This window comes from Anabrus simplex, chromosome 1 (genome assembly GCF_040414725.1).
Source record: "Anabrus simplex isolate iqAnaSimp1 chromosome 1, ASM4041472v1, whole genome shotgun sequence".
Taxonomy (NCBI): Eukaryota; Metazoa; Arthropoda; class Insecta; order Orthoptera; family Tettigoniidae; genus Anabrus; species Anabrus simplex.
The window spans coordinates 1138748330-1138771565 of NC_090265.1; the positions used below are offsets into that span (position 1 = coordinate 1138748330).

At 40.9% G+C, this 23236-nt stretch overlaps 1 protein-coding gene across 14 annotated transcripts in view; it reads right to left on the reverse strand.

Annotated features, from left to right (window-relative positions):
- Positions 1–23236, reverse strand: part of heph (polypyrimidine tract-binding protein 1 heph) — a 1355684-nt gene that overhangs the window by 182249 nt on the left and 1150199 nt on the right. For all 14 annotated transcript variants that reach the window (XM_067137384.2, XM_067137387.2, XM_067137377.2 and 11 more), the window contains one exon: positions 13943–14089. In XM_067137384.2, coding sequence (XP_066993485.1) covers positions 13943–14089 — 147 coding nt within the window. The remainder of the gene's footprint in view (positions 1–13942; positions 14090–23236) is intronic.

Sequence of the window (23236 nt, forward strand, 5' to 3'; positions counted from 1 at the left end):
GACACTAATAACTTCAGTTGACTGAAATGCCATATACTGTATTAAATAGACTATTAACTTGGAAACATTGAAAATTATGACTTCTTAAAAAAAACGTGAAATAATGAATTGGGAGCTTTTATGACAGCAGTTTACTTCAAATAGGTTGTCAAGCGGTGTCGGGTATATATAGGACATGCCAAAGAGATGTTATATACAGGAAAAAGAAAGTCTAACCTGTCACTGGTGGAACTGGAACCAAATACATTAATACACAAATATCGGACAGCTCTATCTCAACAGCATTGAGCGAAATGCGAACAGCGACGGTGACATCTAGCGTGTAGGAGTGACAATCCCAGGAACTGCATAATTATGCTTAGTTCAGAGAGTTGCGTCTCCACTTATTGGAAATATTTGTCAAAATAATTGAACGATCTTAATAATTAAGAATGGAATTTTAAAATATGGACAACCTCCAAACGAGCATTATGCCTTTCGTTAGGTCTTAAAATTTAAAAGCCGATTCCTTTTGAGGATCCACCCAGCCTCTCTGGCCTTTTCCCAGCTACTTGGGACCAGCACTTTGAATGAAGTTAGTCTAGTTTTACGGCCGGATGCCTTTTACAGCCCCCAAACTACATGGATTAAAAGACGCGATTAAAATCACCGCTCAGCCGGCCCTCTGAAATGGGTAGTAGTAATATTACTACTACTACTACTACTACTACTACTACTACTTACAATTTGCTATGCGTCGCACCGACACAGATAGGTCTTATGGCAACGATGAGAGAGGAAAGGCCTAGGAATGGGAAGGAAGCGACCGTGGCCTTAATTCTGGTACAGCCCCAGCATTTGGTTGGTGTGAAAAGGGAAACCACGGAAAACCATCTTCAGGGCTGCCGACAGTGGGGTTCTAACCCCCTATCTCCCGGATGCAAGCTCACAGCTGCACGCCCCTAACCGCACAGCCAACTCGCTCGGTGGTAGTGGTACTACTACTACTACTACTACTACTACTACTACTGCTGCTGAAATGAAATGAAAATCCACAGCCTGTTTCAAGTCATTCGACCGGGTCGGGAATGGAATGAATGAAGCCTCCATCTAGCGGCGAGGTTAGGAAATGTGCCGGCTGCCGAAGCCTCTCGCACTCTTCTGGGGCAATGATTAATGAATGACAGATGAAATGAAATGGTAATTGAGTGTTGCTGGAATGAAAGAGACAGGGAAAACCGGAGTACCCGGAGAAAAACCTGCCCTGCTCCCGCTTTGTCCGGCACAAATCTCACATGGAGTGACCGGGATTTGAACCACGGAACCCAGGTGAGAGAGGCCGACGCGCCTCCGTCTGAGCCACGGAGGTTCTACACTACTACTACTACCAATAATAATAATAATAATAATAATAATAATAATAATAATAATAATAATAACAATAATAATAGTTTTACGCCCCTCCCCCTGAAACGAGGACGAGTACTCTGACCATTCAACCAAAGCACTGGATGGGGAGGAAATGAGAAGCTGTAATTAAGGAATGGGAGTGACAAAAGCCAAGCCAACGCAAGGATTATAAGAACTATATGTTTAAATAACTTGTGACCACCCGGGCAACTGATGATGATGATGATGATGATGATATATATTTACACAGGCGTACAACCCCGTGCGGGTGGAAGCGGTAGAATGCATCCGTGGTAGGGGCGGTGGTGCTGATTACTCTTTTTATGAGGACGTATAACTGGGCAATCATCTTCTGTTACCTCTAATAAGAGTTGACCAAGGAAGGTCAGATAGTAAAGGTGAAGGAATTTGAAGCAATGCCAGACTCAGCAAAGGAAACAGTGGTCACCAACCCACGCTCCCAAGTTGAGTTGAGTTGTCGCCTTTTACGATAGGCTTGGATATGATGGATGCTACCCCTGTGGGTGGGGGTTGTAGAATGACATACGCGGCATCTCCTGCCTGTCATAAAAGGCGAGTAAAATGGGGACCAGGGACTCTCAAGTTGGGAGCGCGGATTAGTGACCACGGTTCACCAAGCTGAGCCTGCCATTGTTAACACTTAATAGTGTCAGGATCTTCACTTTCATCTTTCTTATATGACCTCTCTTGGTCAATTTTAGTTCTCTTCCTACACCGACGGTGTTAGGATTGCGAGGCGTAGGGAGTATTTCATTTTCACGCCCTTCGTGGCCCTTCTCTCTTTCACCGATATCTTCATTCTCCGCACCATCGGACCTCTTCCATTTTCTTTCTGATTAATGTTAATAGAGGATGTTTCTTCAGTTGTATGTACAAACAAAGTCACTTAGTGCATGTTACAAGTGCATTACTTTTTTTGCCTTTCTTACTCGTATTTTCCCCTTCTGTCTTCCACATACCACATGCGTCATTCGTTTCTTTAAACAATTAATCGTTACATAGAAATAGTAACGTAAGCATGAAAACAATCCTGACATATGTAAAGCTCATTTGGCTTGTCACCATATGACTTCGAACAGTTTGCAATGCCATAATTGCTGCAGCTATGAACTGCACAAATAACGGCACCCGCGATACTTGCATTTGTAAACTGCAATTTAAGATCATTAAATAATTATAAACACGCCAGTGTGCGAAGAATCATACAAGTGGCAATGGGTTATTGAATTGTACTTCACACCAAGCCATGCAGGTAGCAGCGCTATCAACTTTCTCGCCGAAAACCGCAACCTGTCCGGTATTGGTGTATTAAAGTACCGTATTTGCTGCAACTGATAGCCTTCGGCTTTCGCGAGCGATATTCTTCCAATCTAACTACGGTAGCCTTGCCATTTCTGCTTTGTAGGCTAAGATCTTACAAGGGAAACTACCCATACGGTCATATCGAAATCGAGAATGAAATTTCGCCGAGACGATCAGTAGACCATAAAATAGCTAAATACAAAACTTTAGCAAAATCTGTGAGACAACGCAGCTACTGGACAACCCTTGTATCTTGGTGGCTCACTCGGGGCACAGCGAAAAAAAAAGAAAAAAAAAAAAAGAGAGAGAGAGAGAGAGAGAGAGACTGACTCTGACTGGTCCCAAACATGAATAATAAATACAAACAATGTCTTACCTGTAACTGAAACACAAATTAACAGTATATTTATAGGAAATTAGTCCATTAGTCCATTGGCTAAATGGTAAGCGCGCTAGCCTTCGGTTCCGAAGGCCCAGTGTTCAATTCCCGGTCGAGTTGAGGACTTTATTTCCATGTAGGTCATTTTTGTGTTTCAGGGACTGGGTGTTTGTCACAAAACGCGCCTCCATCTACACACAACAAACTACTAAAAACCAATACAGAACATACGCAATATTGAACAGATCCTTTCACACATCCACCTGTGCGTGGGGGCAGTAGAATAACACCCACGGTATCCTCTGCCTGTCGTAATGGGCGACTAAAAGGCGCCCCATGGGCTCTGAACTTGGGAGCGTGGGCTGGCGACCACGGGGCGTTAGCTCAGTCCTGGATCCACTTATTTGTGCCAGACTCCTCACTTTTATCCATTCTATCCGACCTCCCTTGGTCAACTCTTGTTTTTGTCCGACCCCGACGGTATTAGAGCACTCGACGCCAAGGGAGTCTTTCATTTTCACGCCCTTCGTGGCCCCCGTCTTTCTTTGGGCGATATCTTCATTTTTCGAAGTCTCGGATCGCTTCCTTTTTTCCCTCTGATTAGTGTTACATGGAGGATGGTTGCCTAGTTGTACTTCCCCTTAAAACAATAATCACCACCCCACCACCATTTTTCACACAGGGTTGTCATCAGGAAAGCCATGCGGCCGTAAAACTGGGCTGAATCTGTACGAAGTACAGACCCCAGTTAACAGGGAAAAGGCCAGGAAGAAAAGACGATGATTTGTAGGAAAATGATTTACTACCAACCCCGATCTTTCGAATTACGTTAGCATTCGGTATTTCTCTGTACTAGTAGTTATTGAATTTAAATGCCAAGTTCCAAATTTATTAGCAGTAATGAATGGAATCTCCTCCAAGATCAACAAGCCAGTCACTTCTATCCCTGCAACCTACAGGAGAGACGTAACGCAATTCTCTTTCAATCCACACACAGCACTTCGCCGTAGTTACTTCTTCATTTATTATTTCGTTCATTTGTGCCCGCTTTGTTTTCAAACCTTTCTACGTCTCAGCCATTCATTTTCATTCTCCGTTTCTTTTTGCTTTTCCTCCCCCTCCCGAATCGCCCTTCCCTCGCTGTTGCTGTAGCAGCACTGCAAGTCACTACAGGCATGTGGACCTACCAACTCTTTAACCTTAATGCAACTAACAACATAACGTTTGACCTTGTTGATTATTTATTTCGGAAGTTGGTGAGTCAATTTAGAAATTATCAAGTCAGAAAGCCCGCGTGGCTTTACTGAATCTTTTGGTGTGCGTATTTTAAAATATTTAGGCTATGATTATGGAGAAAACAGCCTTAGCACATTAGAAAGCAATTAACAGCACAAAAAAAAAAAATGGAATGACACTAGATAAGTGGCTTTCGAATCCTTTCCCCTTAAGTTATCGAGACAATGCTCCTCATACCAACTTACCCTGCATGTGAAAATAGAAACAAGCCATCAAAACCAATTGTAGCAGTTAACTACAGATAATAAACAGATAACCAAGCAAAGGTAATTAAAAATGATCTCAATCCTTTGTATTTAAGAAATACTGAACCAACTAATAAAAAGGACAAACAGAAAAAATAAAAAGCATTAGTCGAAGGTAATATTTATCCGCAACAAACCGTATTCTTCTAAAAGAAGAATGACAAATATACGTAGACGAAGTTGCTGCATCCTTGTATCGCAAATAACAAGAGTTCTTAAAAACAAACATCACATTATATAACAATACAGTCAAATGCCGTTCCAAAAAATTCACATATCACGTTTGTACACTAAATTAGGTCTCATTAAATAGTTGTAATGCAATGGAAAATTCAAGAAAAATCAGAAAGTCTACAAATTAATCATCTTAGCCCATTACCGGGAGACGGCTGTCTGCGGCCTTGTCATTCCAGCTCTGGAACTTTGGACTGTTAGATCGGCAGCGTAGTACTGTTCGTTAAAAGGGAGAAAATGTGTGGTTTTTCATTTGATCGAGTATTTCATATGAAAGCATTGCTTTTAATCGCGCCATTCCTACTGACGTCATTGCAATGGGATAACTACTAAGACAGTCTTTCCGAGGATGTAAAAAGGCAGGTGGAGCGTGAGTATCTATCATTATAATGAAAACTCCCCAACCTGACTGACTGATGGTAGGCAAGCGGGCCTAACTCAGTATTCATATGAGAAAAGACGTTTGGTGACTTCACCGTCGCGTTTCTATGGTAATGCTAAGAGCTATGCAATTATTTTTTTTTTAAGCTGGTGGCTTTACGTCGCAGGAAAGGCCTAGGAGTTGGAAGGAAACGGCCGAGGCCTTAATTAAGGTACAGCCCCAGCATTTGCCTGGTGTGAAAATGGGAAACGACGGAAAACCATCTTCAGGGCTGCCGACAGTGGGATTCGAACCTGCTGTCTCCCGGGTGCAAGCTCATAAGCCGCGCACCTCTAATACTCCACGGCCAACTCACCCGGTGCTATGCAATTTAATACAATCTCGCTCACAACGTTTACACTACCTAACCTAGAATTCTGTATACAATGTAGAATTCCGTAGCGAAGCACGGGTACATCAGCTAGTATATATATTGAAGTTTATTTATTGTCGCTTTAACTTAAAAAGTCATATCGCGACATTCATAATCATACATGAAAGAATAGTTACACTGATTACATGGAGTTACAATTACAAAAATAAGAATAGTACATATTGATCACATAGTGATTACATGCCAGTGAATAGATTTGTTTGACTAAAACACTTAATGATGTTTTTACACTGAGTATCTTGGTTCAGGACGTCACATACATTATCATTCTGGTTTAAGTTACACAAATGATCGTATAGATCGCATTCTAAAGATATGTGCACGAGTCAGTCTGCTGTGGCCTATACGTATTCTAGTAATGAGCATCAATGTATCTGTAGATCCACGCCTGATATCAGAGTCTTGTGAGTTGTTTCCGTGTCCAGTCAGTTAACCATTGTCCTCGGATCTTTGTAGTAAGAAAAAGAGAAATATCCGTGTGGGGAATTAGAAAGTGTTGATCATGTAGAGGAAGACGATTTGCTTCTTTAGCTGATAAGTCAGCTTGTTCATTGCCTAGCAAATTTATCCCTACTTCGCTACTGGAATAAGATTTTTAAATCGCACGTCTCTTAGCATTATCCAGAAACAGCAGGGGGAGGTTCCCATACGTTGTTTCCAAAGTAAAGTGCGAGTTGCGGAGTTGTGATGATAACGGCAGACTCACTTGCCTACTGCCATTCACAATCGAGTAGGTAAGTTTTCAATAAAATGGGAAGCCTCATTCCCTACTGCGGGATCACAATCGATTTGGGGAGTTTTCGTTACAATAGCAGGCGCCCTTTCCTACTTCCAGACAGATTACAGTTGAAGAGTTTTATAATAGCAGGCACCTTCCCTACTGCCAGTCAAAATTGAGTTGTGCTGTTATCATTATAATTATATTTCCGTTTTCTTAATGACAGTCACACCAAGTTGGCGAGATTCCATTATAATAGCAAGGCCACTATGCCTAATCCCAGTCACAGTTTAGATGGGTAAATTTGTTTACAATGGCGGGCACACTTGCCTACTCCCAAACACAATCGGTTAGGAGAGTTTTGAACAAATTTCCATGCTCCCTTGACCTCTGCCAGTCAAATCGAGAAGGGAATTATTAATTACAATGCTAGTCCCTCCTTGCTAATGCTAGTTACAAAGGAGTTGGAGAAATATCCCATTCCTACCGCCAGTGAAAGTCGATGTGGAGAGTAATGATTACAATAGCAGACGCACTCCTGCCGAGAGTCACTATCGATGTAAAATATTAATTACTAGCTCTATTACCAGGCACTGCCCGGGAATTTTGTTTCCTTTAGGTATTCTATTACCTGTTAATTGTGTGAAGAGAATTTTTGTAGATTTCGTTATTGTGGCGTTGAATGATTAAGAACTATTTTGTACTTTATAAGTTATTGTTGTGTTTAATTACAAGTCTTATAGATTATTTTCTTTCTCGTTAATCAAACTAATCTCGGTAAGTTTGAACATTTTCTTCATCACCACTTTTCGCTATGCCTATGCAGCTGAACTGGTACTTAAACGGCATCCATAGTGCCCCAATACAAATCATCGACCGCGGAAACTATGGATTCGACGCTAACATTTGTCCTTTTCAATTATTGTTGTACGCCATTCCCTCCCTTAGGTTTGCTAGAAGGTGTTTTACTCCTCCAGTACATTTTCGACATAGTAATTCGTATTTATACGAAGTTTGGTTGAGAGCTATTCTGGAAAATATTGGACCGTACACACGCGCATCTACAATTTTGATAATTTTCTCTTTCACACCTTTTACTTTTCGGATTTGTATTACTTATTTCAAGTGGGTTTTTTAAAGTTTTCTTAATTGTGACGTTGATTTATTGTTTATGAACTCTTTTGTAAATTTTAAATTGAAATATTATGTGTATAATTGTACGTTTTAGCTTGAAATTATTTTGTTTTGCCTTAAAGTAATTCCTTGAGGCAGCCCAGAGTGTCTGGGAAGTAGCTGATACCTTCAAACAATAATTTTAAAAAGTTAAAATGTACCGGTAAAGTATTTTCGCGTCGCATTATAGATATGATTTACACGATTTCAACTGTCACTGGGACTGTCACCAATCAGCCGATCGACACCTAAAACTGTGTAAAAAGCTTTAATCTCGATGAATTTGGACATTTTCTTTATCACCCCTTCTGAATCACCATGCCGATAGGTGCTAAACTTGGACTAAAACGTCATCCGGAGTATCACTATTCATCTCGGTGACCCCGGAAATTATTGATTCGACACTAATATCGGCTGTTTTCGACTATTTTACATGTCACCTTCTCCCCCAGGGATGTCTTATTCCTCCAATATCTGTTCGAGATACTAACTCATATCCGTACCGAGTTGAGAGCTGTGATGGGTTATGACGTTCAACTTAGGCATCCGGAGTGCCAGTATTCGTCAAAGCGACCCCGGAAACTATGGATTCGACAGTAATATTCGTCGTTTTCGATTATTTTTTAGTATCATCCCCTCCGCCAGGGAAGCTAGGGGTGTCATACCCCACGTGATTTTTTCCAGACAGTACAGTTGAGATCTATGCTGGAATATAACACATACATCCATAACCTCGGTCATTTTGGACATTCCTTTTTCGCCCCTTCTTAACCTCCATTGCGACTGGGCCTGAAGTATGAGGTAAACGGCATTCAAAGAGTCACGGAGTTAGGGGGGGTCTTGCCTCCACCAGCATTTTTTGTTATTTTGTTTGTTTGTTTGAAAGCTATGCTGGAACATACATTCATCCATAATCTCGGTTATTTTGGATATTTTCTTTTTCACCCCTTCTCACCCCCGTGCCAATGCAGGTGAACTTGACCTTAAACTACATCTGGAGTGTCAATATTCAACTAAGCGATACCGAAAACTATGGATTCTACTTTAATAGTGGTTGTTCCCTGTTACTTTTATACTTCATCCCCTTTCCACTCCCGCTCAGAGGGATGCAACACACAAAAATCCATAAACTGCGCCTTCTCACCCCCATGTCGATGGGAAATGAACTTGGACTTAAACGACATGCAGTGTGTCACTGTTCATCTCAGCGACTCCGAAAAACATAAGGAGGGCAAAACGTTACGTCTTCTGTTACTGCTCGCATGGGGAAGCTCTCCGGAATACAAGGGATCATAAAATACGATCTGCCATTGCTCAAGCGTTACGGGACTGAGGCTGTACAGTCTTCGTGGAATTTCATTATTTGTCTGTTACAGGCAGCATCCGTGGAATTGACATGATGGCCTTCAAAGACCACCGAAAGGGCTACACGACGATCAGATTCGAAACACCCGAAACACAACCCAATGAAGAACACGATGAAAAGAACATATCTTATGAACCAACCATACCATTCTATCACCAAGAATACCAGTTGGATGATATCGAAGTCATCGGATTAATGGTTGGCGCTAGAGGAACCATTCCGCTCCTTACTTTCGACAAGTTCTGCAGATCATTTAACTCGATTAGGCTTTAATAACAGAAGTTGCAGCATCTGACTGGAAATATTCTTTTAAAAACCTGAAGAACCATATCTCCCGAACTTTTTAATGCAACAACATATGTCAAACATGTTTACCAACCATTATGTAATCAACTCACAATTATGAAATCTACCCTTTTCTTTTTGTGTACTTCGTCCTGAGGGGCAATTTTCAGTTGCGGAAAGTCGAAATAAACAAAATAAACTCTCTAACCTCACTGAAACGAGAGGGTAATATTTTGTTTCTTCTGGAAACCTATGGGTCTATAACACCGGTACATTATTACAACCTTTTACTCTTCTACAGGGTCATTAGGGATATTCGGCATTGAGAATACGGAAAATCACCGGAAAGTCCCATTGTCATTTCAATTGCAATTTGAAATTGTACGGAAGTCAAATAGAGCGAAACCAATACTTCCACGGGTTCAAGTTGTTAGTTTTAGGAGGATATTATCGAGAATTAGCAGGGTTCTGTTTGAAAGACTAAAGGAATTGCACATATTTTACAAAATACACAAAATGCTTCAGAACTGATATAATGGCTGTACTGTTACGAAGCGTTAGCGGATGAAATTGTAAGTATATTGTTTAAAATCTAACTTGGGTACACGTTAATTAGTAAAGTTAACACTCGAAGTGTTACTCAGTTATGATTGTGCCATCACTGCCCTGAATACCAATTTTGAGTATGTAGTTGAAAATATTCATATTCAAGTGTGCTATACTTTCGTAAGTTCTTTAATACCTAAATTGTCTTATTTATTTATAGTCTGATCTGTTTGCTTGTTATATCCCCAATTAGTTATCCACTGATGTGGCCCAGAATTTAAATGTAGAAATAAAATATGTTTTCATACTGAAAGTTTTGTTCCCTGTATAGAGTAAGTATATCTATGAACTGTATTTGACTTTTTTTATTTATGAACTTGTTAACGGTACAGAATCTTAACCCCATGTGGAGAAGTCGATTTTGTAATTACGGCATTATTTACGCCCACATTATAGGTCATGTACTTATTAACATAGTATGCTTTTTTTTTTGCTAGATGTTTTACGTCGCACCGACACAGATAGGTCTTATGGCGACAATGGGACAGGGAAGGGCTAGGAGTGGGAAGGAAGAGACAGTGGCCTTAATTAAGGTACAGCCCCAGCATGTGCCTGGTGTGAAAATGGGAAACCACGGAAAACCATTTTCAGGGCTGCCGACAGTGGGGTTAACATAGTATAAGCAATATTTATTTCACTGTAAGACATCGTGTCAAATTGGTGACATTCTGTGCCACCAAAAGTTTGGAATCTTTATTAGGGAAGAGGGCTTAATATAAAGAAAGTTAAGAAGAGGTTTGTTTGTCCAAGACGACACAAATCACTCAACAAACAGTTTTCAAGGCGTCAGTAGGCGTCAGTACCTCAATGTTTTCAAAACGGCGTACCACATGTGATGTGAATGCAATGTAGTGATTAGTTCACATGGAGAAAAATGCAAGGGTAGGAGGTGACAGCTGGTGGAAGAACAACGTGACCGGGAAAATTGATTTAATGGTTGGTTCGCCGCGAGGGCTATTGTCTCGACTGGGACATCTGATTCACTTCGGTGTTACTGCGGCGTCTGCTGAGGGCTGTGAAGTGCTAAGCTAGTTCACTTCGTACTGTGATTATGTATTTGTCATGGTCTCAGACCATGAACTTGAATTCAAGTTAATGCTTGCTACGTTATCGTCGAATGTGATGGAGCATGAGGGCATCTAACCTCAACTTCAATTGGAATAAGTAAAAGCGCACTTATTACCGGTACGTTGCGAGCTTCAGCCTACCCAGAGAAGTGTGAATTCAAAACCCGGTTAGGAGGACTGATATGTACAGTTGTTTCACTAAGTGATTATGATTGTATATGACTTTATATAAATATCGGAAGATTAAACCTATCAATGCTCTGTGCATCATTTTCAAGGCATGGTTGCATTCCTGAGTGCTGAAGCAGATTACGTGGCGGCGGTTAATAATCCAGCATTTCTCACTACCAAGATGGTGTACATATTAGAGCTAAGAAGAAGGTACCTTATTTTGTAAACTATGTGCAGTGTAATTTCGCGTGTGTTCTGGAGACTGAGAAAATCCGAATGTGAAACTTTCCTTGCAAGGTCATCGCACGAGCTAGAATAATTTTAGTGACTGTTTTGTTTAAATCTGGTGATTATTTTGCATAGTGATGGAAGAGTGTGTGATTCATATGTTGTCCTATATTATGAAGGTGGATGTTGTTACCATGTTCCATGCCTATGCACGTGGTTGATTTTGAGAGTATCTCTAAATATGTTGATTCTGTGTGTGTTATTTGTGGAGAAAGTATAACCTAGCCAGTATATCCTTACACCGTTTCGGTTCTTTTTTTATTTTTAAAATTGGCTTTACGTCGCACCAACAGATAGGTCTTATGGCGACGATGGGATAGGAAAGGGCTAGGAATCGAAAGGAATCGACCGTGGCCTTAAGGTACAGCCCCGGCATTTGCCTGGTGTGAAAATGGGAAACCACCCCAAACCTTCTTCAAAGCTGCCGACAGTGGGGTTTGACCCCATTATCACCCTGGCCGCACTTACCCGATTCCAGCTATCGAGCTCGGTCTGCTTCCGTTCCACAGGACGTCAGGTTAGGTAAGCAAGTCAGGATATCGTCAGCCTCGTACATACATTAGTCTTATGCTACATTTACGTCGTGTATTATCAAATACGCTTGCGAACAATCGGTTATTTTAAATTTTATCTCGTGGTAATGTGTCAATCAGGTAAATGTAAATGCACTGGGGAGTCCAGAAGCCCGTAGAAGACGCTTCAGTGCTACGATCACTTATAAATCATGTTCCTGATGATGATGATGATAATAATAATAATAATAATGACTTTGTGAAAGTTGTGCCTTTGACGGCGGGACCTAGTGTTTACAGTGCACTATGTCTTCTGGTATGGTCTAGACTAGAGCATTTCTTTTTTTTTTTTTTTTTTACTTTCATTGATCTGTCTCAGCTTTATCCTTGGCTTTGACAAAATGAAAGTGACTGAGGTATGAGTGATGCTAGTAATGCAATCCCTTATGTAGCCAGTAACTGCTATGAATGGTGTGAGAATGTTGCTCATAGGGTCGATTGGTGCATGCATTTCAGTGGGCTTGGTAGAGTGATATGTAATAGCAACTTCTGGCTCGGTGAGGAAAGGAACGTAAAACTACCGCACACCTCATTCCCGAAGAACGCCTCTTCAGTCATGCCTAGGCCATCTATGACAACTGATGGTGGAGCTGTTGAGGATCCAACCAGCCTTCGGGCTGACGACTAAACATCGTACATACCCCAGTGTTCCTGTGTTAAAAGTGAGTGTTATGAGTTATAGTACGGTTGTGACCACGTCGTGGGGCAAGTGATGAAGCACTAGTTCAAACTTATATGATCATTGCTTGTTTGTAGTTATTCACTAAACAATGAGAATATGTGCAACTCCAGTACTAAAGTCTCGTTAAATAAAATATGGAACTCTCATTACAACACTACATATAATATAGTTGATTTGAGATAATAATAATAATAATAATAATAATAATAATAATAATAATAATAATAATAATAATAATACGGCCTCAGGTGCCGTGTAAGGTATTTCAATTAAACTCCGTTTAGATAAAGAGGCGTATTGTCCTGGGACGTGCAGCCACGAGTAAACTAACTGAGATCTGGCAGAATAGGGTTATATCCAAAATCACGAAGATTCGATTGGTTGAAGCACTTGTATTTTCCGTGTTCTTTTACAGCTGTAAGACATGGACCGTCAAAGCTAAGGACAAAGACCAAATCGATGCCTTTGAGATGTGGTGTTGGCGTAGAATGCCACGTGTAGCTTGGACCGAAAGGAGAACAAATGAGTCCATCATTAAGGAACTGAAGATAGTGAAAATGCTTCTCTACACATGTCAGTGAAAGTATAATACTTTTCCTTGGACATATCTCAAGGAGGGATGAAGACAACCTGGAGAAGTCTATCATACAATACAAAATAGGAGGCAGAAGACCACGTGGAAGAACAGCAAGCAGGTGACTGGGTCAGACTAGGAAGGTAACTGGCCTTCCTCTTCAGAATGTCCTAAGAAAAACTGAACATCGAGTTGGAAGGCGACACTTTTTGAAGCATGTAACTCTCCAGAGAAAAATCAATGGGGTTACGACACTCAGTAATGAGTAATATGACTGATGATGAAGCTGTCTTCGCATCAATTTCGAAGTTCCGTTTTACTCTTATCAAATGGCATAGGAACTGGATTTGTTGTGCGATACATCATATTACTAATCGATTTACTCATTTATGGGCGTCGTGACCCCCTTGAATTTGTCTTTGCTTGTCACAATGTCGATCTATACCTCAACATAAATAAAGTTTCCACGGTAAACATCAAATGTGTCACTCAATATCTTTTGCATACAGACATCGCACATGAGAGTGTCGAATGGACATTTTTTCATGCTTCAAATATCCGACTATCTCTACCAGGTACGTGTACCTCACCTAAAGTAGGTTTCTAAGTTCAATGGAGTTACATAGCCCCGCGTACATCCTGCGAGACTGTAAGAAGTTTCTCTCAGTTTGGAAATAGACTGCAGCGAAGACCTTACGCAGTGCATCGAATAAAAGAGATGCCGATGTTAACCCGACAGAATAGGCTAAAAGTACTTACGGCATTGGAATGAGTCTGGTCCGTTTTAAGCTCCTTGTGGTTGGAAAACTGCACGTAGACAGCGCGGCCCCGGAGTTGCGCCATACAGTTGGTGAAATACGTAACCATGGTGGACGCCGCCACTTCGTCCGCCATTTCCAAGAAAGCCTGGAACAACATACCGAAATGAAATAGTCTATAGCTATAATAAAGCAGTTACAAACATCAAGGGTGATTCAATTATGGTGCAAAACTGTACACTAATCTATTAACTCACATATTGAGGGAGAAGATAAATTCTAGTACAGTATAATAATCCAACTACAAGCAAATGATGCTTCACTGTACAGCCGCTGATAGCGCTCGAAACGCTCTGGGAAAAAAAAACTGCAACATTTCAGCAGAGATGCTGCACTTTGTTGGTGCAACGCTTGAACCGTACAATACAAAATTCTAGTTGTCAGCAGCATTTTTCAGTTCAACTGCATTTCCGTTATCTTAGCGGTAGCTGTAGTACACGTCGTTGACTGACAATCACGTAACATGTACACGATGACACTTTTGCCCACCCCTCACATTGTTCCTCAGATTCTGAGATTACGTGCCAGACGCGACCACGCCGAGTGGATTAAGCATCTTGCCGCATGCGATCAGTCAGTCATCAATGATCTGTATTTAGGGCCGTCGCCGAAGTGGCAGATTGCCTATCGCCTGTTTATCAAGTTTTTCTGAAGTAATTCCAGAGAATTTGGAAATGTATCGAACATTTCCCTACGTAAATTACTCCAACCCCTAACTCCTTTCCCTATAAAAGAATATTTGCCCCAATTTATCCTCTTGAATTCAAACTTCATTTTCATATTGTGATCTTTCCTACTTTTATAAACACCACTCAAACATATTCGTCTACTAAATGTTATTCCACGCCATCACTCCACTGACAGCTCAGAACATGCCGCTTATTCGAGCACCTCGTCTCCTTTCTCCCAAGTCTTAACGTAACCAGTGGAAGCTACAGACCTGCAGATTGCGGCATTGTGATTCTCTCTCCAAGATATCTTGTGTTAATTTGGTGCATCAGTTAGTCACCTTCCATCCTGTTAATACTGGAATGTGCTTTCATTATGCAACGCGATGTAACGAAATTTCGAAGTATCTGAATAAATGCTACCACTTCCTAAGGTTACCTTGAAAGTTTTCAAATTTTATTTCTTTAGCGCATGACTTTTAGTGCTTTTCCCGGTACTCCCCGTGGGAGTGAGCTACATGTACTACTGTATGCGAGTGTCTTCTGTAGGTGTAGGTGTAACTGTACAGGCTAGGAATGGGAAGGAAGTGGGCATGACAATGAGAAATGTACCATCCCGGCATTTGGTTGAAGATGACAATGGGAAACCACAAAAAAAAAAAAAAAAAAAAAAAATCGAGGATGGCCGACGGGAGATTCGAACTCAGCCGTCTCCGGCAGTAGCCGTAATGCACTGAGATAACCTGTTTGGTACTTTCTCCCAGACATGGAAACGAAGCTCCATACATGGGCATGTTATAGAATAAAACGTACACGAATTCCCACGTTCCGTGTTGTAAAATCTACCAGTTTTCCTCAGGAGTGTTACGTAAAGTAGCAACAGTAGCTGCTTATAGGAGTGGTTCAAGTGGCATTGCTCATAGTGCTGGTACTTCGCAGTGAACTCTTAAAAAGCAACTGAGGAAGATGCTGTTCTGTCATTTCTGTTTCCAGAAAATCCAGGGACTGATCCTGATGATTTCCAAGAACTGTATTAATAGACAAGGTAACTGAAAAACAAATATAATCGTCGTCACAGTACAAATGATCTGATGTTCTAATATTCAGAATTACCTGACTGCACATTTCCCCTCAAATTTTTTTTTGGGTTTTGACCTTAAAATATCTCTTGCATTATTTATGACCCATCTATGTTTTTTCTGCAAAAGGAATATCTCAGTTTATGGCATTCCAAATTATACATGACACTGATTTAGTTTTCAACGACGAGTTCTTGAGGTGGTTTTAGGGATATTACCTTTGTGTGTGATGTAATGCACGCGTGTTTTATTTAAAATTCCGTCATAGAAATGTATTCATTATTACTTATAAACCTTTCACGGAATAGTTAGGACTGTTCACCGTAAAGGCTTATATATGCTGTATTTCCCGACGACTAATTCAGTGCAAGCCTACATAATTACATTTTGTGCACGCTTTGCGGTTACTGTAATTCGCTATTTGAAGAGAATTTGTACAGAACACAGAACAATTTCATTCCCTACCCAGTAAGCAGTTCTATAAATTCTTGGCCTATTTTATAATCTTTTCTGGTTTTGATTTAGCCTACCTTAACTTGGATGATGACGTAGCTTTTTAAAATGAAAACTGATGATGATGATGATTGTTGTTTAAAGGGGCCTAACATCGAGGTCATCGGCCCCTAATGGTACGAAATGAGACGAAATGGAATGACAAATTAAAAGTCTAAAATTCTCCACTGACCAGAATTCAAAGCGTGAGAACGAAGAATGAATGGATGGACATGAATTTAAAAGAATCAGTGGATGCGACCCGCAATGCTCTACATTCACAGAAACTGACGTAAAAGAATAGGATTACTGACCAAGGGACTGCTGCTATAGCATAACAATGAATCGATGATGCTTGCAGTCTAAAGGGGGGTCCAAAATCCAAGTTATCGGCCCCTCATAACGGTACTGATCGCTAGGAAAGTAGAACCATGGTATTTGTCCATATTGCGGTACTAATCAAAAGTAGCAGAGACTTGCGGTATTCCACACATTATTGTACTACTCACAGGTTATGAAATTCGACATTTAATACAGACCTATGTTTTTCTCACTTTGCGGTGCCATTTACAGGCATCGCAAACCTATGGTGTTCATCACATAAGAGTACTAACCACAGGGACCTTCCACTATCCCGTGGTGTTCCTCATATAGTTAGTAATCATAGGCAAGGCAGAACCATGGAAGCTATCATCCGATGGTCCTGCTCATATGGTGGTACTGCAAAAGCCGACCGCAAGGTGCTCCTGTGTGCTACTACACAAACCTATTTGGTACCCAATATAGTGGTACTACGCGCAAGTAAAAGCGACCCATGATGTTCTCCGCGTGGTGGTACGAATCACAAGTAGTTTCATGGCTCCAAGACAATCATCACTTGGTCGCCCCTTTTAGTCGCCTCTTACGACAGACAGGGGATACCGTGGGTGTATTCTTCATCTGCGCCCCCTACCCACAGGGGGTAGTGTGTTTGGTCCGCGAGAGGTATTTTATTTCCCCCAAGTCCGCCGGCAAGCCGGGTAGGACCCCCCTATCCACCACCTGGGACGCGCCACGGGGGAGTATCACCTCTCCCCCTGCTGCGCCAGCGTAGTAGGTTCGTGGAAAATGAAAACTAGGTTGTCAACACTGGTGACGTCTGGCACGGTTACAGATTATGCGGTCGCTAGTGGCACGGGTCGCATGCGGCAGGACACTGATTCTGAGACACGTAAGTTGGCATGTATCTCTCTGTCAGCGACTTGTCGTGACGTACTTCCTTCCTCGCTATCTGTGGCCAGTGTTGGTTATTGTCTTAATGTTTTTTCTTCTCAATTCTTTCTTTATACAGCTGAAGAGGACCACTAAGGGGTCGAAACATGTCCTGTAAGTGTTAATTTATATTCAATTTTGCCTGAGGCAATACTAAAGTATCGATTAGGTGGTTATTTATACTAACTTCTTGTTTATACTCATCGATACGGTCATGAAATGGACAACATGTAATAAAGGAGGAAAACACAAGCTGTTGAAAAATAATACCGTGTGGTTAAAATTGGGAGATACACCACCGAGCTGCGTCTGTGATTGATTGTTTAATTAATTAATTAATTAATTAGTACAATCTTGTATCGATATGTTGTCGTGGTTGGTGAATTCCAGAGTTCCTAGCTGATGACTCATAGCTGTGCGTCTGCAATGTGATAGTTGTGCATCACGCGTTGGTTCAATAAGGTGTGCGGGATCGGTGTTGCCGTTAAAGAATGCCACCTACAAAAACCTCTAAATCAGCATTGTCAAGCAAATACGTATACGGGTGTAGTAGTAGTATTTGCAGTGAGTACGGACGTCATACTTCGTATGATGTGTGAAAAATGTGGGGGGGGGGGTTAAAGAAAAAATATGAGATTGTGCAGCATATTAAAACAACATGAAGAACAGGGTGTAGAATAAATCTAAGTTAAATCAGCAACTAATTACAAGCGGTACAGGTGAACAATTGTGGTACATCTTTCCCATACCGGTGTTGGGCATGAGCGAGTTTCGCTATTCCATTATGGAAATTAAATAATGAGTAGCATCGGATTTCTACAAAATAGGCAAATAAAAAGGTGCCGGACGAATATAAAACCCACAAAATCGACCCCAGTGTTTTCAAGATTCAAAACAGATTTTTCTATTGACAGATGCATCAGGGCCGAAAGCACATAGCAGATGATTTCTTAATATACAGGGGCATTGTTTTATCTATGACCGGGACTGTCACACGCCCGGTCGCCTACGCTGCGAGCCTGTCTCTCGCCAAGCGCTTTACCGTAACGCGGCCAATGCTCGCTCGGAACTGAGTCATTGAGTATAGAAATTTGTACTTAACCAGTTCACAACTGGTGCTGAAAATGTTCGCCATTCACTGCTACACATTGCTGGTACCTCCTTATGAAATTGTTATTTACTTTGAAAAGTTCCTCGGCAAGGACCGGCTTGATTTCAGCTTTTATAACAGTCTTTAAGTTCATTTATAGTGTGATAGTTCCTCGTATACACCCTATTTTTAAGAGTTCCCCATAGATAAAAGTCGCATGGTGATAAGTCTGGGCTTCGCGGGGGCCACACGTTCGCATTTATAATCCTCGTACAGAAAATTCGAAGCAATTCTCTCATGGATGCTTCGGCAGTGTGAGCAGTGGCGGAATCTAGTTGAAAATAAGCATACAAGCGCTCTCCACAAGACAGTTCGCCAAGAAATTGTCGAGGAACTCATTCACGTAACGCTCACTGCAGTGGCGGTTTCTGGTATAGCGCAATGGATCAATGTACCTCCAGTTTATATCAAATTGTACTCAACTACGTAATTTTCGTAACTCAGTGTCATTCTCGAAGCTCTTGCTAAGTCCATCTATCCGTAATATACTCGTACTGGCTTTCAATTAATGTGAGCTGCGCAAGGTCCGTGGCTGGATACTCGTCTGGAATGAATCCCCTTGCAAGGCGACCTCTCCGTCCGTAGTTAGGCGTAGGGAATGGCAAGGTGCGGGGGACGTCGTCCAGCACTAAGGCAAGACCAGGATATCGCTGAAAGGGATATCTGTGCTTTACCCATGCGCAATATGCCACTCTCCCAAGTCTCTCGCAAGTCATGCTGTTGGGGTATGTGCCTGCCATCTGAACCTGAACCTCGCGCTGCAACTGCTTGCACTTGATGAGGGAAAGCGAGTGAAAAGTTTGGAATTGCCGACTTATGAGTCCTAAATTCCATTTTAACGTTAAGCTCTTAGAGCGTGCAACATAATAATGATTTGGTACTATATCTATAGTTCATTCTAAAAAGATTATGTGCTTTCCTGGTGTCCAGGAGTGTCTTGTGTTCTATATGTACAATCTAATACTAGTCTTATTTACATTCCGTCTTACTAATAAACGGTGTATAACTTTTATACAAGGTATATACACAGTTTACGCGAAATTCGTTACTAATAAACCGTGTAAAAGCCTCCTGTGTATACATCTGTTATAGTTATTCACTGAATTGCTTATACAGTCTAGGACCCCTGTATAAGCGTTGTATAGCAGCGAGTAGCGGAAAAAAAAAAAGAAACGAGTGAACAGTTTATTTTCGTGGTATTTATTGTCTACACTAATATAATCGTTGTGAAATATTCAACTTATCAATTTAACATTGAACACACGTTGAAAGAATGGACGATAACGTTGATGATCTTCACGATATTTTAAACATAGAAGACATACACCATTCAGAGGTTATGGAAGCTAGATACCTTCGTAAAGTAAAACTTTTTTTTTTTCTTTCCGTCGCACCGACACAGATAGGTCTTATGGCGACGATGGGATAGGAAAAGCCTAGGAGTTGGAAGGAAGCGGCAGTGGCCTTAATTAAGGTACAGTCCCAGCATTTGCCTGGTGTGAAAATGAGAAACCACGGAAAACCATTTTCAGGCCTGCCGATAGTGGGATTCGAATAAAACGCTTTAAAGAGATGGAATGACAATGAATAACTATAAAAGAAATGATGGTTGGGCGTATTTTTGTGTAATAATGTGCTACAGCTTAACAGACCTTTGATATTGCGAGTTTATTATACACTATCTGCCCCTACAAAGATCTTTCTCAACTGAGTACCTACCGTATAAAAGGGGACATATTCCTCGAGGTAAAAAATGGCATAGCTTGTAAATCATACGTAATAATGATTTCCATACTTTGTAGTTGAATACATAGAAATATGATGTATAAATGCGTAATAGAAACTTTTCTGATCAAACCTTTCTTTTAAGCTACAAAACAGTTTTTCCTTTTTCCTGAAAAGTAAGGATTTTGGAATGTGTACCCTTTTCAACTCGCCGATTTAATTACAATTGCTTACGTTTTCCGTACTACCCCAGTTAGGAGCGATTGATCTTTTCTTAAGCATTTCCATTTCTTTTTTGGCTTCTTATACAAGCAAGCTGAAGAAATTTTGACTTCACTATAAGCCAATTTCCAGCTGTCTCACTTAGTGTTGCCACTGCCTTTACGATATGCCGCGCCACTGTGCGACTTTCCGGAAAGTTTTGCTCGTAGATAACCAGCAGAAGCGATCATAAAGGCGGTGAACGTGCGAAATACGTCAGTGAACTGCAGGAAGAGATTCCTACGCCTTGGAACGAGTGTATACGTGCTGTATAGTAATACAATGCGTATACATCGTTTATTAGTAACAAAACTGTAAAACGCTTATACAGGGTTTATTCACTGTATAACTATACAAGAGTTAAACAACCGTATAAGGATTTTTTATTAGTAAGACGGATTATATATACAGGTGTGTTTCACTCATTGAGTGTTTTCGGGTGCTTTAATGAGTAATATACGTTAGCGTCCACCTCGCTGATTTGTCGCATTGTTATGCTGGCATGTTCTTACCCCTGTCTATAAAAGTGCTTTGCTGCCCTTACAATCTCATCTTTAATTGTAGGTATTCCGAGTTGTTCATGGATTTCTCGGCTACGCACATGGTAAGGGGCGTTAACGATTCTGCCGTCTGTTGCCCTTACGGGAATTTAACTAGGCAACAGAGAATAGTGCACGTAACTACCTCTAGTGCTGAAAGCATCATTACTACCAAAAGTCACATTAAACTGCCAAATTCCAATTGATATGTTCTCCCAAATATATAAATACTTACTAAACATCTATTCATTTGCCTTCTTTGGAATAATTACTTTTTGGAGAGAAACTTAAAAATAATTTGGACAAAGAATAGCGGCAAGGTAATACCAATGAAAACTTTTAAATATAGTTATTACTATTCCCATCACGACATCGGAAGTAGAAAGTTGTTTCTCAACCCTGACGAGGATAAAGACTTTCTTGCGCAACACAATGACCGAGGATAGACTTAATGATCTTGCTATGTTGTCAGTTGAAAGGGACTTTGTTCGAGACTCTATCTACGGACTTCAGTGAAGCAGCTATAGATAAGTTTTCAAAGAGTGCAGGATGGATTTTTTCTATAAGCTGTCTGTATAGGGTAAGTTGATTATTCTGGGTGTGGTGAATTTCGGCATGTACCATATTGCCTACTTCTCTCGTATTTGAACACATTTCTAAAACTTCTGACATCTTATTTTAGGAGGTTACGGCCCACGACGGAAGATGCGCTGGGGGAGAGGGGGAGAGGAGAGGTTGAGGAGGATTTTTTTTTTCTGTTGAACCCCCAGTGATGAAATTCATGCACCGCCACTGACTCGCTGATAATTGTGCCATCATAAAATACAGGCCCGGTAATTCTGTGCCCATTAGGTGCGCACCGGACCCCAATTTCTTCATCGTACAAAGGTGTTTCGAGTATAAAATCTGGTTTCTCCTGAGTATAATACCTATTATTCTGAGAACACAAGTGCCCAAGCCGATAAAACTACGCTTCGTCCGTAAAAAAAAAAAAAAAAAAAAAAGCCGATTTCCGAGTTGTCTCTAAAATGAAATTACAAAAATCGAACCTCTTATTGGAGTCATATTCCCTTAACTCTTGTACCATCGGAATCCGGTATGGCTTTAAGTAATTTTACTGCTTTATTAACAGTACTACTACTTACTCCAGCTTCTTGCGCCAAACGTCTGACATTTTTGCGAGGTGCTCGAGTCTCTCTGCAATCTCACCTACTTTCTCTTCTGTCTTTTAAGAACATTTACTGAACCTGTGTGTCTGAAATTTTTAGCTAGATTTGTCTACTGTGTTAACGTTAGGTACGGTCTGTTAGGAAATTTCTTACGGATTTTCCGTCGTGTTTTCGTACAGGATTCCCTTAATGAAAGTATTATATACATACGCACGCGCGCGCAGCATTGAACACGTCAATTGACTAAACTGAACCTTACTCAGATAAACCTCTTATCAGACTACAAAAGTAGGGAACTTGTGGCGCCGAAAAGCGCATTTCGGCAAAATGCTTGTCGGGAGACAATTTCGTAGCGCTAGCGACCGGGCGAGTGACAACCCCGTCATAGATAAAACAATGTCCCTGTACAAATTAACACTTGACTGAAATTCCACTGTTGCAAAACTTTTTAATGACTCATCCTTTTTTTTCGTTGCCAGAAGGGGTACGGTATGACAATGCGTTGTTCTTCCTCAGTGATACTGATCCATATATTGTTTAAGTGGGAGCTGGATTAAACGTTATTTACTCCGAATTAGTTCACCTCACGTGCCTTGTTCACGGTGTACATCCTGTCGTTGAGATTGTTAAAAGTCAATATAAAGACATAGATCTTCTTGTCTCCAAGATACATTTCGTTACTCATTCCAAACCTGTCTTTACCTCCTCAGCCGTTTAAATTCGGCGGGGTGCGTGGTTAGAGCATTCATCATACCACGCGGAACTTTTCGTTAAACTGAAAAAATGTGTACATCCTTTAAATGCAGAAGCCGCACTTCCATAACCAAGGAATGTTCGGTTATAAACGGCATCCAATAAAAGATAAACTATATCAATAACCGTTTCTCTAAAACCAGCTATT